Source organism: Ascaphus truei, chromosome 7 (genome assembly GCF_040206685.1).
Source record: "Ascaphus truei isolate aAscTru1 chromosome 7, aAscTru1.hap1, whole genome shotgun sequence".
NCBI classification, from domain to species: Eukaryota; Metazoa; Chordata; class Amphibia; order Anura; family Ascaphidae; genus Ascaphus; species Ascaphus truei.
Genome location: NC_134489.1, coordinates 112,160,130 through 112,176,882, shown reverse-complemented (window position 1 = coordinate 112,176,882; position 16,753 = coordinate 112,160,130). Strand labels below are relative to the sequence as shown.

General features: G+C 47.5%; 2 protein-coding genes across 5 annotated transcripts in view; one reads left to right on the top strand and one right to left on the bottom strand.

The window, feature by feature from the left end:
• PARP9 (poly(ADP-ribose) polymerase family member 9) overlaps window positions 1–14,635 on the bottom strand; it is an 88,432-nt gene extending 73,797 nt beyond the window's left edge. For 2 of the 4 annotated variants that reach the window (XM_075609925.1, XM_075609926.1), the window contains exons 1-2: window positions 13,745–14,635; window positions 1,101–2,013 (exon numbers count right to left, since the gene is read on the bottom strand). In XM_075609925.1, the coding sequence (XP_075466040.1) occupies window positions 1,101–2,003 (903 nt within the window). In that variant the 5' untranslated portion in view covers window positions 2,004–2,013; window positions 13,745–14,635. The remainder of the gene's footprint in view (window positions 1–1,100; window positions 2,014–13,744) is intronic. The other 2 variants (XM_075609923.1, XM_075609924.1) reach the window with 1 other exon arrangement.
• The window catches only part of DTX3L (deltex E3 ubiquitin ligase 3L), a 37,286-nt gene continuing 35,007 nt past the window's right edge, over window positions 14,475–16,753 (top strand). The window contains exon 1 of the mRNA XM_075609927.1: window positions 14,475–14,888. Coding sequence (XP_075466042.1) covers window positions 14,696–14,888 — 193 coding nt within the window. The 5' untranslated portion in view covers window positions 14,475–14,695. The remainder of the gene's footprint in view (window positions 14,889–16,753) is intronic.

Here is a 16,753-nt window from a genome sequence, read left to right as displayed (position 1 = left end):
ATATTATTACCCGGCTCCACCTGCACCCTTGTATATTATTACCCCGGCTCCACCTGCACCCTTGTATATTATTACCCCGGCTCCACCTGCACCCTTGTATATTATTACCCCGGCTCCACCTGCACCCTTGTATATTATTACCCGGCTCCACCTGCACCCTTGTATATTATTACCCCGGCTCCACCTGCACCCTTGTACATTATTACTCGGCTCCACCTGCACCCTTGTATGTTATTACCCCGGCTCCACCCGCACCCTTGTATATTATTACCCGGCCCCACCTGCACCCTTGTACATTATTACCCGGCTCCACCCGCACCCTTGTGCATTATTACCCCGGCTCCACCCGCACCCTTGTACATTATTACCCCGGCTCCACCTGCACCCTTGTATATTATTACCCCGGCTCCACCTGCACCCTTGTATATTATTACCCCAGCTCCACCTGCACCCTTGTATATTATTACCCCGGCTCCACCTGCACCCTTGTATATTATTACACCGGCTCCACCTGCACCCTTGTATATTATTACCCCGGCTCCACCTGCACCCTTGTATATTATTACCCCGGCTCCACCTGCACCCTTGTATATTATTACCCCGGCTCCACCTGCACCCTTGTATATTATTACCCGGCTCCACCTGCACCCTTGTATATTATTACCCCGGCTCCACCCGCACCCTTGTACATTATTACCCCGGCTCCACCTGCACCCTTGTATATTATTACCCCGGCTCCACCTGCACCCTTGTATATTATTACCCCAGCTCCACCTGCACCCTTGTATATTATTACCCCGGCTCCACCTGCACCCTTGTATATTATTACACCGGCTCCACCTGCACCCTTGTATATTATTACCCCGGCTCCACCTGCACCCTTGTATATTATTACCCCGGCTCCACCTGCACCCTTGTATATTATTACCCCGGCTCCACCTGCATCCTTGTACATTATTACCCCTCGGAACATCCTGCGTATCTTTATTCTCACCGTGCGCTCCCCACCCCGTTTCCTTCCTTGCTAATGGACAAGCCTGGGACACGGGACAAAGCTTTCGCAACAAATAGATTAGGATGAGATAAAAACCGAAACATACCAGCTGGTCCTCAATGCGTCCTTCCTTTAGGTGAAGTTTCAGGCCATTGATTCGGATGGAAGGTGACGCTCGTCCTGTAGAAGATGACGCTCGTCCTGTAGAAGGTGACGTTCGTCCTGTAGAAGTTGACCCTTGTCCTGTAGAAGGTGAAGCTGCAGCCAGGGACCCGCTGAAATGATCACCTGCGCCTAACACGTACTCGCAGGCTGACCTCATCGCGTTGACGGTTTTATCATCGTTGTTCACAAACCGGATTTCTCTCAGATGGGGAAATTTCCCGAACTTCTGGACGGTGCGCACAATAATATCTGCACAAAGATCGAGAGGGAAGCCAAAGATGCCCGAGCTGACCGCTGGGATGGCCACAGATTGGATGTTGCTGTCTTTGCTGACATGACAAAGGATGCTGTTGATCACGTCCGCCAGTTGAGATTCACAGGATCTACTATTATATGCAGACCATTCCGGTCCCACCGCGTGAATGATCTGCTTACAGGGAAGGTTTCCTCCTGATGTCACAGCGACGGTTCCGGTTTTTACACGCCCATGTGTAGAAATGTATCGCCTGCTCTGCTGTTCAACCTCTGGCCCCCCGGCCTTCACCAGTGCTAAGGCCAGGCCTCCCACATGGTCAAGCCTCTCATTGGCTGCGTTCACCACGGCATCAGCGCTTTGCCTGGTCATATCATCCTTCAGAACACAGATGTTCAGGCCGTCGTGAAGCTTCTTCTTGTACACTAAGACAGAACTTACTGATCCAGAAGGAGATGTCAAGAACTTCGGACCCTTCAGGAGAGTCTCACAGCGGAATCTCCTTAGAAACAGGTTGTTGAGCTGCGTCTCGCTGCCCAAGAGATGTCTGTAAGTTTCTTCTGAGAGAGGAACCTTGCGCTGAGTCGCCATACTCCTGCAACTGAAAAACACAGCACAGCGTTACTGCCAATCACTTCCAGGTCACACATTCTGCTCAAACACAGCACAGCGTTACTGCCAATCACTTCCAGGTCACACATTCTGCTCAAACACGGCACAGCGTTACTGCCAATCACTTCCAGGTCACACATTCTGCTCAAACACGGCACAGCGTTACTGCCAATCACTTCCAGGTCACACATTCTGCTCAAACACGGCACAGCGTTACTGCCAATCACTTCCAGGTCACACATTCTGCTCAAACACAGCACAGCGTTACTGCCAATCACTTCCAGGTCACACATTCTGCTCAAACACGGCACAGCGTTACTGCCAATCACTTCCAGGTCACACATTCTGCTCAAACACGGCACAGCGTTACTGCCAATCACTTCCAGGTCACACATTCTGCTCAAACACGGCACAGCGTTACTGCCAATCACTTCCAGGTCACACATTCTGCTCAAACACGGCACAGCGTTACTGCCAATCACTTCCAGGTCACACATTCTGCTCAAACACGGCACAGCGTTACTGCCAATCACTTCCAGGTCACACATTCTGCTCAAACACGGCACAGCGTTACTGCCAATCACTTCCAGGTCACACATTCTGCTCAAACACGGCACAGCGTTACTGCCAATCACTTCCAGGTCACACATTCTGCTCAAACACGGCACAGCGTTACTGCCAATCACTTCCAGGTCACACATTCTGCTCAAACACGGCACAGCGTTACTGCCAATCACTTCCAGGTCACACATTCTGCTCAAACACGGCACAGCGTTACTGCCAATCACTTCCAGGTCACACATTCTGCTCAAACACGGCACAGCGTTACTGCCAATCACTTCCAGGTCACACATTCTGCTCAAACACGGCACAGCGTTACTGCCAATCACTTCCAGGTCACACATTCTGCTCAAACACGGCACAGCGTTACTGCCAATCACTTCCAGGTCACACATTCTGCTCAAACACGGCACAGCGTTACTGCCAATCACTTCCAGGTCACACATTCTGCTCAAACACGGCACAGCGTTACTGCCAATCACTTCCAGGTCACACATTCTGCTCAAACACGGCACAGCGTTACTGCCAATCACTTCCAGGTCACACATTCTGCTCAAACACGGCACAGCGTTACTGCCAATCACTTCCAGGTCACACATTCTGCTCAAACACGGCACAGCGTTACTGCCAATCACTTCCAGGTCACACATTCTGCTGAAACACGGCACAGCGTTACTGCCAATCACTTCCAGGTCACACATTCTGCTCAAACACGGCACAGCGTTACTGCCAATCACTTCCAGGTCACACATTCTGCTCAAACACGGCACAGCGTTACTGCCAATCACTTCCAGGTCACACATTCTGCTCAAACACGGCACAGCGTTACTGCCAATCACTTCCAGGTCACACATTCTGCTCAAACACGGCACAGCGTTACTGCCAATCACTTCCAGGTCACACATTCTGCTCAAACACGGCACAGCGTTACTGCCAATCACTTCCAGGTCACACATTCTGCTCAAACACGGCACAGCGTTACTGCCAATCACTTCCAGGTCACACATTCTGCTCAAACACGGGCTCAATCAGTACAGGGAGCAGCAGGGCTCAAATGACACGGGCTATTGTCTGGAGGCCACAGGCAAGTCTAGTCCTGCTACAGGAGAAGTATACAGTATATAGGACCTCACTAAGGACATACTGGGCGGAAAGTATGTAGATGGTTTTAAATCTGCTGAAGAGGGTACTGATACTGAAACAAATTTTCTAATGTCATTATCAAATAGGGACTATATATAAATTTATTCCACAAAATTACTCTAAAGGCGACCACATTTTAGTAATTATAAAATATTTAATTCTTAACCATGTAGTGAATATAAAGGGGGGAAAAATACCAAAAATGCTGAGCCCTTGTTAAAGGTGGTGGATATATTAAAAAAAATATATATATATATATATATATATATAAAGAAAAGCGCCCAATCCTGGTGCAATACCGTTAAAAAGATACATTTAATAATCCGAGATTCACAAATTAGCACTCACAAACAAATGTAAATAAAAGGCATGTTGTGAGTAAATACTCATGCTCCGATCCGTGACTGTGCGTGAAAAAGGCGAAAGAAAACCTCCACTCACACTTACTTTGGGGCTGGGGTTGAAAACTAGACTTTCCTGGGTGCAGGGAACCCTATGAGAGAGTTTTACCCTGACCAGGATTTAGCCCGGAATCTCCTGGAACCCAAATCTGCATAAAATTCCATACGCCACTGCTACGTTACTTTCTGAGAACTTGGGCGCAAAAGTCGGGACTTAGTCTCTGGCGGGCGGCTTTTCATGCTTGAAATCGAAGCCGGTTGCTTTGCTATTACAAACAAAGCATCTTTGAAAAATTCGCCCGCGTTCTTTCAACTCTGACTCAAGGGGAACACACAATCTGATTGGCTCACGGCTTCTTATAGTATTCTCTGCTTCATTCATAAAATAGAAACAGAGTGGACAGCCAATCAGCGCGTGGGAACTTTCTCAAGCAGCCAATCTGAGCCGAGCCGGGTAGAAAAGCCGGGTCAGCGGGAAATTCGAAACAGCTAAGGGGCATGCGCAAGCCTGCCACATACCCCCCCCCCCGCCCCCCCAGCTACCCCAATGCCACCCGCTGGGCAGGCGCCCCTATGTCTGGCAGAACAAGGGTCATCCCAGAGGACTGCCATTGATCTCCGGACCTGGTACTCCGCCTTTCCCCGCTGACCAAATGCCGTTCTCACCTCTGGGCTTCCTCTGGCTGCTTTGAACTCCGATGTCCAGCAGACTTACCGGTGCCCATGGGTTAGCGCGGGCAGCCTGTTTGGACTTCGGTTCCGAATGTTTAAACACATTACAACTATATTACAGTATATTTTAATACACTCTGAGTCTCTGGGGACAGGGAACAGAAAATGTTGTCCCTTTATATCTGCCGTATTCCCCACACACTTTCCCTGTGACTCAGTTTGGACTCTGAGTCCCCCCCCCCCCCAACCTTATATACGGTTGTGGAACCCACAAACCCTATACTGGTTGTGTGTCATCTTGGCACTAGCTGGGGTACCCCCCTTGACCTAGGGATTCCCTCAGTTACAGGGATACATGTTTATCCCAGTGCCTCGTTCTCCTTTCTGGGCTGTGCTGAAGCAGGATACCCTAGTGGTGAGACGCGCTTGTGTTTTCAAGGGGAGATATTGCCGGGACAATGTGCCTACATGTATCCGAGAATCAGGCATGATTCCTGGGTACATTTATGGGGAGACCAGCAACTCCGGACCCCAACCTCCAAGGCACATTCCGTCAACGGTTCCTCCGCAAAAAAAAACTTGAAACTCCCACTCTAGTAATCCCTGCTCGCTGGCCCGGAAAGGGAAAAAACACAAAAAATGGCTTTATTACAGATAGTATAATGTGTGTGAAAGCGTAGAAATAAAATCAATGAGTCAAGGGTTCAAAGTAACAACGTGAGTTTATCTGCACCAAGGCACAATTGAGAGAAAAGAGTTCAACAATGAACTCAGGCCTCTGAAGAAATATTGCTTAGTATCACATTTTTATACATTTCAAAATGAGTAATACACCCCTTAAGGGGGCTGGCTTAGAGATAAATAACAATATGATGACATACAAAAACACATATTGATACATAAATATGCTTTACATTGCTATATTCTTATCCTATATATCACCATAATGTGGGCCACCCATAACCTGCTGACTTTAAGGTTTAGCCCTGTGTGTTACTGTATCTGTCAGATAACAGAACCTAAGGTCAGCAGAATTGTCTAAGGCAGGACAAACCTCTTACGAATGTTATTTCAAACCTCTCATGACTCGTAGGAATTACACAAGGACTAGTTACATCTAGAAGCGATACTCAAGAGAATCAAACATTCACAGATCATACACGAATAAAACAGATAAGCATTCATACAAGCAAACACTCAAAATGCTGGTTAGGCCAAAATGTAGGTGATGATAGTTTGTCTTCATATAATCCTGAGCCGCACACATTATCTCAATCTTCACAGTCTGCTCTCTTTATTCTTAAAACATAGTCTTTTAAGGATAATTTCAGATAAAACTCCAGAAACGTCGCGCTGGCCTGGAGGGCCCCAATTTGCATGACTTTGATAGTTCTGGAAACTCACAGAACTGCTGGCTATCATATCAGCCAGGTTGGTCTTTCTGCCATCATCTTCATCTGTATTCCATTGAGGACTGACTTTTCCTTCTGAGAGTGCATCTTCTGTGGAGTCGTCTGTGAACAGTGGCATGGCCTGGTTAGAGGGTGTTACACAACTTTGCAGTATGGATTTACTGCACATGACACAGACATACAAAACAATCAGAACTGCAAACACACAGACAAATCCATTCATCAGTTTCGCTTCTAGGAAACCAACCAATTTGGTAATTCCTAACGGAACCCACCTCTCATCTCCACCTTTCCTTAATCTCTCCTGTATCTCTGTGATCTTCTCTAGCTCATGCTCAATCTTACCACTTTGATCTTTAATAAAAACACAACATTGCTTTTTAACTAGGGCACATACGCTAAAATATAGTCCAGAGCCATTCTATTCTGTAGGGTCATTAATCTAATCTGTACCTGTTCTTGGTTAAGTAAATTAATGGATAAAATTAAGGCCATATCCGCCCTATACATTTTTAGTTCAGGGCTGTAAATACATTTTTACACAAATTTCATTAGTTCGTGGAGGCACCTGACCCATAAATTGATTGTTGTTCCCAGTGTAATTTCTACCTACAGGAACCTCATTCACCAGTGGAATTCGGTTTAGAAACGTTCCCAGTAAACAAATTCAGATTAACATTTCATTTTTTAAATTCGGCATTAGTGTAAGGTATCCCTACTCAAGGGGTTAAATGTAATTCTCTCTTACGTCATTGGGGGCCACTAGAGTATGACAGGGAATCATTGTATATATTCCCTTGTGACCCATTAACCTGTGTAGCATTGTGCAAGATTGTATGATTGTCTGAAAAAGGATGTGACCACAAAACAATAAACATTACAAATATTTCAAAACTGATCATCCCTTATCATCATCTGGTACATTTCAAAATGAGTAATACAACCCTTAAGGGGGCTGGCTTAGAGAGAAATAACAATATGATGACTTATACAAAAACACATATTGATACATAAATATGCTTTACATTGCTATATTCTTATCCTATATATCACCATAATGTGGGCCACCCTTAACCTGCTGACTTTAAGGTTTAGCCCTGTGTGTTACTGTATCTGTCAGATAACAGAACCTAAGGTCAGCAGAATTATCTAAGGCAGGACAAACCTCTTACGAATGCTATTTCAAACCTCTCATGACTCGTAGGAATTACACAATGACTAGTTACATCTAAAAGCGATACTCAAAGAATCAAACATTCACAGATCATACACGAATAAAACAGATAAGCATTCATACAAGCAAACACTCAAAATGCCGGTTAGGCCAAAATGGAGGTGATGATAGTTGGTCTTCATATAGCCTGAGCCACACACATTATCTCAATCTTCACATGTGATCATACAATGTTACTGGGCCTGTTGCAGGGTACATGCAACCACACGTGGGTTTCTGAAATGGCTTATTTATTGAGCCTCACAAACATGGCATACAAAATAAAACAGCTTCTTTTCAGCGTATGTAACAAACAGAAAATAAGTCCTGAGCAGGGCTTGGCCCTTTTCCCATCAGGGGCTGTTCAAACTCCAGGGTAACAGTATAGCCAAACAGTATAGTGAAGACAGACCTTAGCAGGAGTTCTCCCTCAGCATTTCATTATCTCTCACTGGGACAGACAGGCTGCATGTGTGTGCAGCCTGAGGTTTTTAAAGCTCCTTGATGAGGCAGTTGGGACCAGACTAATTGACAAGACCTTCCCAGCTGAATGTTAACCCAGTCACTGCTGCACTGCAGACCTAAACATAGGTCTGCCAGGCATAGGGCTGGTGACGTTTATTCACCCTGTTACAGGGCCCAAGAGCTAACTCTCTTGGACCCTTATACATGAATCAGGGGTAACCTAAACGGGCTTGACCTTTATTATAGAGCCTGGATACCCCCTCCCGTCACAGTAACGCACACTGTACACACAATACATACAATGTAACACATACACAATACATACAATGTAATACATACTGCACACACAATACATACAATGTAACACATACTATACACACAATACATACAATGTAACACATACTGCACACACACAATACATACAATGTAACTGTCACAGGAGACCAGGTATTTACACCTTTTTTACTAGGATCATTTCACTGAGCAAAACACGTAATGAAATAAATGGTAATGTATTCACTTAAAATAGGCAAACACACAATGTTACACAAAATACAGATTAAAGCACACTTACTTGGGACTAGGGAAACAAAACTATTCTTTCCTAGGTGCAGGGATGTCACATCCAGAAGTTTACCCCCAATAGTCTTGAAACTGCAAAGATTCCAGGCAGACTGTGCTGAAGCAGAGCCCTGCCTCTTTCCAGACTGTGCTGAAGCAGAGCCCTGCCTCTTTCCAGATTGTGCTGAAGCAGAGCCCTGCCTACTTCTCGCAGGAAACACTTAAAAACCTTTTAGAGAGTTTTAGAGAACTCTCAGAGGACTTAGAGAAAACTGAAAATCTGGGAGGACTTGGAGATCTGCCAACTTTGAGCTGCGTAAGGGTTTTTAAAACCTCTCGGGTTCATCCCCCCAAAACCCCTCACCCTATCAGGGGCCTAAGAGATTTCCCTAGCAACCAATCTGAGACTACTAAACAGGGTTTCTTAAACCTCTGACTGTCCACAGGGCAGGTGACATATGGTCCTTCTGCCTCTGCTTCCCCCTCTGCCCCCCCCCCCCACGGTGGTTGACTCCTGCCTGTCAGGGGTAGGCCACATGCCCATGCATCCTTTGATCTGAGAATGTGGGTGCTTCATTTAGCCATCCTGAACAAGTGGCTCTCACACCTGTATATCCTGGACTGCCTATAAAGCTAGAAGGCTGGGCAGCCATCATGTCTCCTATGCAAAATGGCTATGGCTTGCACAAGCATATGTTTCAATACACTATAGTAATAAAATACCCCTTACACTCTGCAGAACCTGACTTACATATTAATAAAAACCTCTCAGCTTTATCCCCTAGCTGGAGTACCATGTGGCCCCTCATACTAGGGAGCCCAGTATCGTTCTGGGGATACCATACAACCCTACGTTACCTAGGGATCCCCGCAGCTACAGGGACCCTTCCCATCCCTGTGCCTCATTTACAGTGCATCAAACATGTATCCCTTTATTAAATGTACCCTTTAATGAGATATGCTTTTACACTGGGTTGTGTGTTAAAATGTCCAAGTCCCCCTTTCTGGTGTCAGGGATAGAATAAGAATATATCCTCTCTACTCTTACTGGCCGTATCCCGGCCACACTGTAGAAATTCCCGGGCACATCTTTGGGGTATCCCGTAACTCGGGGACCCCGCTACATAGCCACAAGCTGACAAGACTTTCTCTGCAAAACCCCACCCTGAAACTCCCAGCCCCGCAATCTCCTGGTCCCAGCACCCCTGGAAAGGTAAAAACACAAAAAAATCTCTAATGTTGCATATTTTACACTAGCTGGGGTACCCGGCACTGCCCGGGATGTAAATCTGTGAGTTATTATGAGTGACAGAGGGTAAGGATAGGTTAAGCATTTTGTGTATAGGTTGTTTAATTAAGATGAAAAGACATATGTAATGATTTTGCTGTGACCGGGTGGGGGGGGAGGAGAGAGGTGAGGCGACGGCGCCGAGGAGCGAGGGTAGCGGTGGCTAATGTGGCAGCGGCGAGGACCGTGGTTAGTGGTGTGACGGGGGAGAGTGAGGAATGGGGAGAGAGAGTGAGATCAGCGGCGGTGAGGCAAGGAGGACCGTGGTTAGCGGTGTGACGGGGAGAGAGAGTGAGGAGCGGGGAAGAGAGAGTGAGGAGCGGGGGAGAGAGAGTGAGATCAGCGGCGGTGAGGCGAGGAGGACCGTGGTTAGCGGTGTGACGGTGGAGAGAGAGTGAGGAGCGGGGGAGAGAGTGAGGGTGAGATCAGCAGAGGTGAGGCGAGGAGGACCGTGGTTAGCGGTGTGACGGGGGGAGAGTGAGGAGCGGGGGAGAGAGAGTGAGGGTGAGATCAGTGGCGGTGAGGCGAGAAGGACCGTGGTTAGCGGTGTGAAAGGCGTATCAAAGTTGTAGTCCTGCCAAGTGAGCTTCCAACTCCAAGTGAGGCCAAGAGGTGCACGCGGTGTGAGGGGGCACGGCCTGCTGTGACATTCAGGCCAATGAGCTGTGGCCGTCCGTGGGCCAATCACAGGGAGTACAAATACACATCTGAAGGGGTTAAAATTATATGTCAGCTCTACAAGTCTCAGGGATTGAAAGGGTGAATATAATCTGCTAGTTTTATCTTTCTTATACGGGCTGTTCCAGTACTGAGAGAATTAACTCACTATGCTAATTGTAATCTTTATTAACTTCTGTTGTTCTCAGTTTGTCTTTTATACAATAGCACAAGAGCAGTAAAGTGTCCCAGACAATACAGCTGCATGTTCTTGAGAAACATTCCCTGTATTTCTCTTTGTAATGTAGAAGTAGAAACTGCTGGCCAAACATAAGCAAGATGTAGTGATTTACTAATGCCTTGTCCAAAAACACAGATACTGTACATAACCTCTACAGAAACTTGTTATTTCTCATTGTTAAACATGATATGTTATGTATTAACATGCCCTTAGTTTTCTGTATAAATATCGGGGCACAGCTGAATAAAACTTTGAAGTGTGGAAGCAGCAGCCCTGTTGTCTGACTCCTCTCTTCCCGAGCTCGTATTAGTCTGTGTTTCGGAGACTGCTAAACCAGTGCTGTCCAAATCTCCCTAGGTTGAGTAAAGTGATTCCTACCAAAGTGAAAAGTAACCCTTTCAACATCCAAAGAATACACAATAAAAATGTAGGGACCCAAAATATGTAACATGCAAAATACATGGGTATGATAATGCACATCCAGGGGAAAATAATTTCCCCTGGAAATGCAATGGAGATCGGCCGAACAGCAAGTATCTGGACAGCGTCATAGCAAGTATCTGGACATTTCCTTGCTCCACGGTAGCCTTTGGGACACTATCATTTTTGTCTGCCACAGCCTATATCAGTTACACCTAGCTGTGGCATTAGGGAGTTATTTTCTCATGTTTTTCTCCCTTGTTTTCTCTGCTGACTCATTGTTTACATTTTAGTCTTTGAGGGGACCCCACCTCTGCATATTTCAGACTTTGAGGGGACCCCACCTCTGCATATTTCAGACTTTGAGGGGACCCCACCTCTGCATATTTTAGACATTTATTTTCTGTCTTTCTCTGGCTCTTTATTATAACTGCCAGGGTTTAGCCACCACCTTCTGGCTACACAGCATCTAGGGTATTCATCCATTATATTTTCATTGTTGCTCTTTTTCTGTGTTTACTTGGGTTTGTGTACATATTGTTTTTTTTCAGTCATTTGTATTATCATGTGATGCTGATCGGCCGATCTCCATTGCATTTCCAGGGGAAATTATTTTCCGCTGGATTTGCATTATCATACCTATGTATTTTGCATGTTACATATTTGGGGTCCCTACATTTTTATTGTGTATTCTTTGGTTCAGCAGTGTTCATTTAGTATGTGTTTAAGTATATTTTAATATCATGGAAAAAGAATCACATTTCTGCCTGACCCCCCTTCTGCTTGTCAGCTCCTTAAGTTCAGCTACATGCATTTGTTCCACATACACACACACACACACACACACACACACACACACACACACACACACACACACACACACACACACACACACACACACACACACACACACACACACACACACACACACACACACCGTGCCTGTGTGATGTATCAATATGTTGCCCTTTCTGCCTGTGAGCAGGTAGCCAGTGAGTTGCTACAGCAACCTCTGAGATTCTTCTCAGAATGGACTATTCTGCCCTCCCCTCTTGTTTGTTTCCAGATAGTCTGTCCCAAGACTATTCCTGCTACCCAGAATTCCCTCACACTTCCTTTTACCTTCAACATTTGCTGAGTGAGTACGTTCTCCTCTCTACTGGCAAGGCCTTATCCTTTTCACCTGCCCTTACTACAAAGCACCCACAGAGATACACTTTTCCAACACAAACATCTCATCCACAAGTGCCTGTTTTTATTGCTGCTTTCCTAAATAAAGTGAAGAAAATATACAGGACTTGTGCTTTGGATAGAGGGCAGAGTTGAAGCTAGCTGGGTTCATTCATACCCCAGACATGAACCCGGATCCAGAATATTTAATATTATTTTTGTGTTTTGTATTGCTAATAAAATCCATTTTGTACTTTCACATATTTTTCGTGTGCTTTCAACAAACCCTCTTTTTTTCTTTTTGTGTTCGTATATCATATTAGGTTGTTAGCACCGCCAGAGGGTAAATTTAACCCCTACATCTGGCCTAGTGATTTATTTTGATTTATGGGGGATGGTTTTGATTGCGGCACCAACCCTGTGTGTTTGTTAGAGATATATATATATATATATATATATATATATATATATATATATATATATAACCAGCTTTTGAGAGTTATCCTCTCTTCTTCAGGTCAAGCAATACTGATCAGTATTGCTTGACCTGAAGAAGAGAGGATAACTCTCGAAAGCTTGTCCTATGACATAAATTGTTAGTCCAATAAAAAAGGTATCACCTAATACTGAAGAACTAATTTATTCTGCACTATCGCAACTGGACTAACACGGCTATTTTCTGCTTTATATATATAGATTTATACCTGGTAATACATATGCAGACCCTGGGTCCAAGAGCTGACTCTCTAGGACCCCAAAACATGGATCAGGGGTAACCAGACGGGCTTGACCTTTATTATTGAGCCTAGTTACCCCCTCACCGCCACAGTAACACATACTGCACACACAAAATAGATACAATGTAACACATACTGTACACACACACACAATACATACAATGTAACATTGATTGACACCCGTTTGACGTCAAAATCCCTTTTTGAGCCGGGACAAATACAAGGGGTATACAACCCCTAAGTGCGATAAGGGACCCCCCTGTGGGATAAGGGACCCCTCTTGCGATAAGGGACCCCCTCTGGGGGATAAGGGACCCCCCCCCCGTGCGATAAGGGACCCCCCTGTGGGATAAGGGACCCCCTCTGTGGGATGAGGGGCTCTATGGGATAAGGGACCCCCCCTGTGGGATAAGGGACCCCTAAGTGGGATAAGGGACCCCCTCTGGGGGATAAGGGACCCCCCCCGTGCAATAAGGGACCCCCCTGTGGGATAAGGAACCCCCTCTGGGGAATAAGGGACCCCCTCTGTGGGATGAGGGGCTCTATGGGATAAGGGACCCCCTCTAGGGGATAAGGGACCCCCCTGTGGGATAAGGGACCCCCTCTGGGGGATAAGGGACCCCTAAGTGCGATAAGGGACCCCCCTGTGGGATAAGGGACCCCCTCAAGCTTATTATTGTTGTCATATTTATCTGAGGGGCAAGAAATTGTAATATTCTCGGGTGAGTAAAGGGACGCCCTAAAACCCCAGGGGAAGCAGCGGGTGAGAAGTTAATTACCTGGAATGTCCGGGTGTGGGGTGTATGTGATCCGGGTGAGAGGCTGAGCTGGGGTCCGGGTGAGAGGCTGAGCTGGGGTCCGGGTGAGAGGCTGAGCTGGGGTCCGGATGAGAGGCTGAGCTGGGGTCCGGGTGAGAGGCTGGGGTCCGGGTGAGAGGCTGGGGTCCGGGTGAGAGGCTGGGGTCCGGGTGAGAGGCTGGGATCCGGGTGAGAGGCTGAGCTGGGGTCCGGGTGAGAGGCTGAGCTGGGGTCCGGGTGAGAGGCTGGGATCAGACTTTGAGTTTCTTTTCTGTTTCTGCCCCTCCCAGTTATTAGAAACACAAGTGAAAGTAAAAGTGTCAGAGAGACAGGAAGAGACAGAGACAGACAGACAGAGATAGAGAGACAGAGAGAGAGGGAGGGGGAGACAGAGAGAGACAGAGACAGACAGACAGACAGAGATAGAGAGACAGAGAGAGAGGGAGGGGGAGACAGAGAGAGACAGGGGAGAGAGAGACAGAGAGACAGGGAGACAGAGAGACAGGGAGACAGAGAGACAGGGAGAGGGAGAGAGAGAGAGAGACAGGAAGAGACAGAGAGATACAGAGAGAGAGGGGGGGAGAGAGAGAGAGGGGGAGACAGAGAGAGAGGGAGAGACAGAGAGAGAGAGAGAGAGAGGGAGAGAGAGAGAGAGAGAGGGAGAGAGAGAGAGAGAGACAGGGAGGGAGAGACAGGGAGGGAGAGGGAGGGAGAGAGAGATAGAGAGACAGGAAGAGATAGAAAGGGGGAGAGAGATACAGAGACAGACAGAGGGGAGAGAAAAAGGGGGAGAGAGGGAGGGAGACTGAGAGAAAGGGAGGGGGACCAGAGGGCACAGGACAGGGATATTAGGGCCAGGGACTCGGTTTGCCCAGAATAGGAATATTTGGGGGGGCTGTGTGCTTAAGGTTGGTACAGAGACCCCAGACAAACATGACAGATGCAGCAGAGATCTCGGGGGGCTCAGGACACCCCCTCCTGGTGAGGGTCTCCCACCCTGAGGATCTAACCAGGAAACTGGAAAAATATTTCCAGTCCAATAAGATGTCAGGAGGGGGGGAGTGTCAAGTGACCAGACGAACAGAGGACAGTACCTGCTACACGGTGACCTTCAGAGAGATGCTGGGTGAGTACTGGGACGTGTGTGCGTGTATATTTATATATGTGTGTATATGTGTTTGCAACATTGGCCCTGTACGGCACACCTGTGAGCCCGTGCCCTGCATACGGGACCAGGGTTAATACTCCGCTCGCTGGCTGATCCAATCTCCTCCTCGCAAGTCCCTCAAATGGACAATATCTCCCCTCAGTCCGTCCCCATATACCACCTGTCACGCACAGCACACAAGGGAGCACGTGACAGATATGCAATCAGGGTTAATGCACACAGCTACTCTAGCCAAGTCACCTTTCTGCCCCGCAATGCACTTTCACACCCCGTGCACCTCCCAACTGGAACAGTTTACCGGAGACCCTCACAGCCGCCTGCAGGCTAAACTCTTCCAAAACTAAAGCGGTCTCAACTTTTTTATCTGGTCTGTAACTGTTACACTTATAACATATTATCTTTAACTGTACATGCAATGTCTTTATATACAATGTAATGTGTATATTAGGCCGAGTCCATAGAAGGACAGGCCGCGCTGAGCCGTGCGGACGCTCCGCGCTGAGCCCCTGCATCCTCAATGAGGATGCCTTGAGAGGGGGCTCACGCGAGCGTCCGCAGGCGTGCTGAGGTGCTGGAGTTTTCAGCTGAGCGCCAAGCTGTTTTTCAGCGCGCTGTCGGCTGAAAACATCCAATCAGCGCGGAGCTGCGTCAACGTCACGGCGCTTCGACGTCGGTGCGTCGCGGGCGATTGGCCCAGCGACGTCACTGCCCCGCCTCCCTCAGTCTCCCCCCGCCTCCGATCGCGCCCGCTGGCTCGCCTGCATGGGCATGAAATCGCGCAGATTTCAGCAGGCGAGCCTCAGCGTCGGCTCGGTTCGGTTCAACCCTCTATGGCCCAAGCCTTATATATGTGTGTGTAATGTGTGTGTGTGTATATAAATATATATATATAAGTGTAACCATGCTGTAAAATGGCTGCAGTCATCTCTCCTGCTGACAGTAAGGCCTGGTAAGTTATGGGCATGCCAGCAGTTATCATGGAGGTTTGCCCTCACACCCTGGAGAGGTGTCATATGTCCCATAGGAAGTGACAACATGCTGTGTGTCCACGGTTAGTGACATCAGAGATGTGCCTGTTCCTAGGTCATATAAGGCACAGCACTGTCTAAAGTTAGTTGAGTTCCTGTTGCTGTGCTGCCTCTGTTCAGTAAGAGGCACATGGAGGTCTGCAACATTGTTGCTGTAGTCTGATGCAGAGCTGTGAGTCTGGCAGCACAAGGCAGACAGAGAAAAGCTGTTGGAGGCTGATGTAAGAGCTATGAGACAAGGAGCAAGTCTGAGTGCAGGCTTGGGAGGAGACAGCTTATAAGACTGTGACCAGGGACCTGGCACAGGGACTATCTCCCTAAAGGGGAGATAGGGAACCCACCAATTAAGGGAAGAGATACCTTTCAAAGGGAAGTGCGGTGAACATGGGAGGCTGAATACACCCCATTGTGGAGGGCAGCTGGCCCACCGTACTAATAAAGATGTTCCTGATTAAGAACACTCTCGTGTGCAAGTGTGGAGTTATTACACAGAGAGAAGCACCACAGAGGAGTTCCTCATCAGAATCATCCCCAAGCGGACACCGGGATCCTGATGAGGTGGAGGCGCTGCACTGGATATAGGTAGGACTCAGCACACTACCTCAGCTGCCTGTCTGGGTGGGCAATCCCCACACACCATCATGCGGGAGACTCAGGAGTCCTGTTGCCAACAGGTGCACCACCAGACACGACCATGTAATGGGGACTGGTTAGACCACAGGGGCCAATGTGAGATTGGGTGGGTCAGGCCAGTTCAGAAAATCCGTTACATTTGGAGGCGCTGCTGAGATAGAC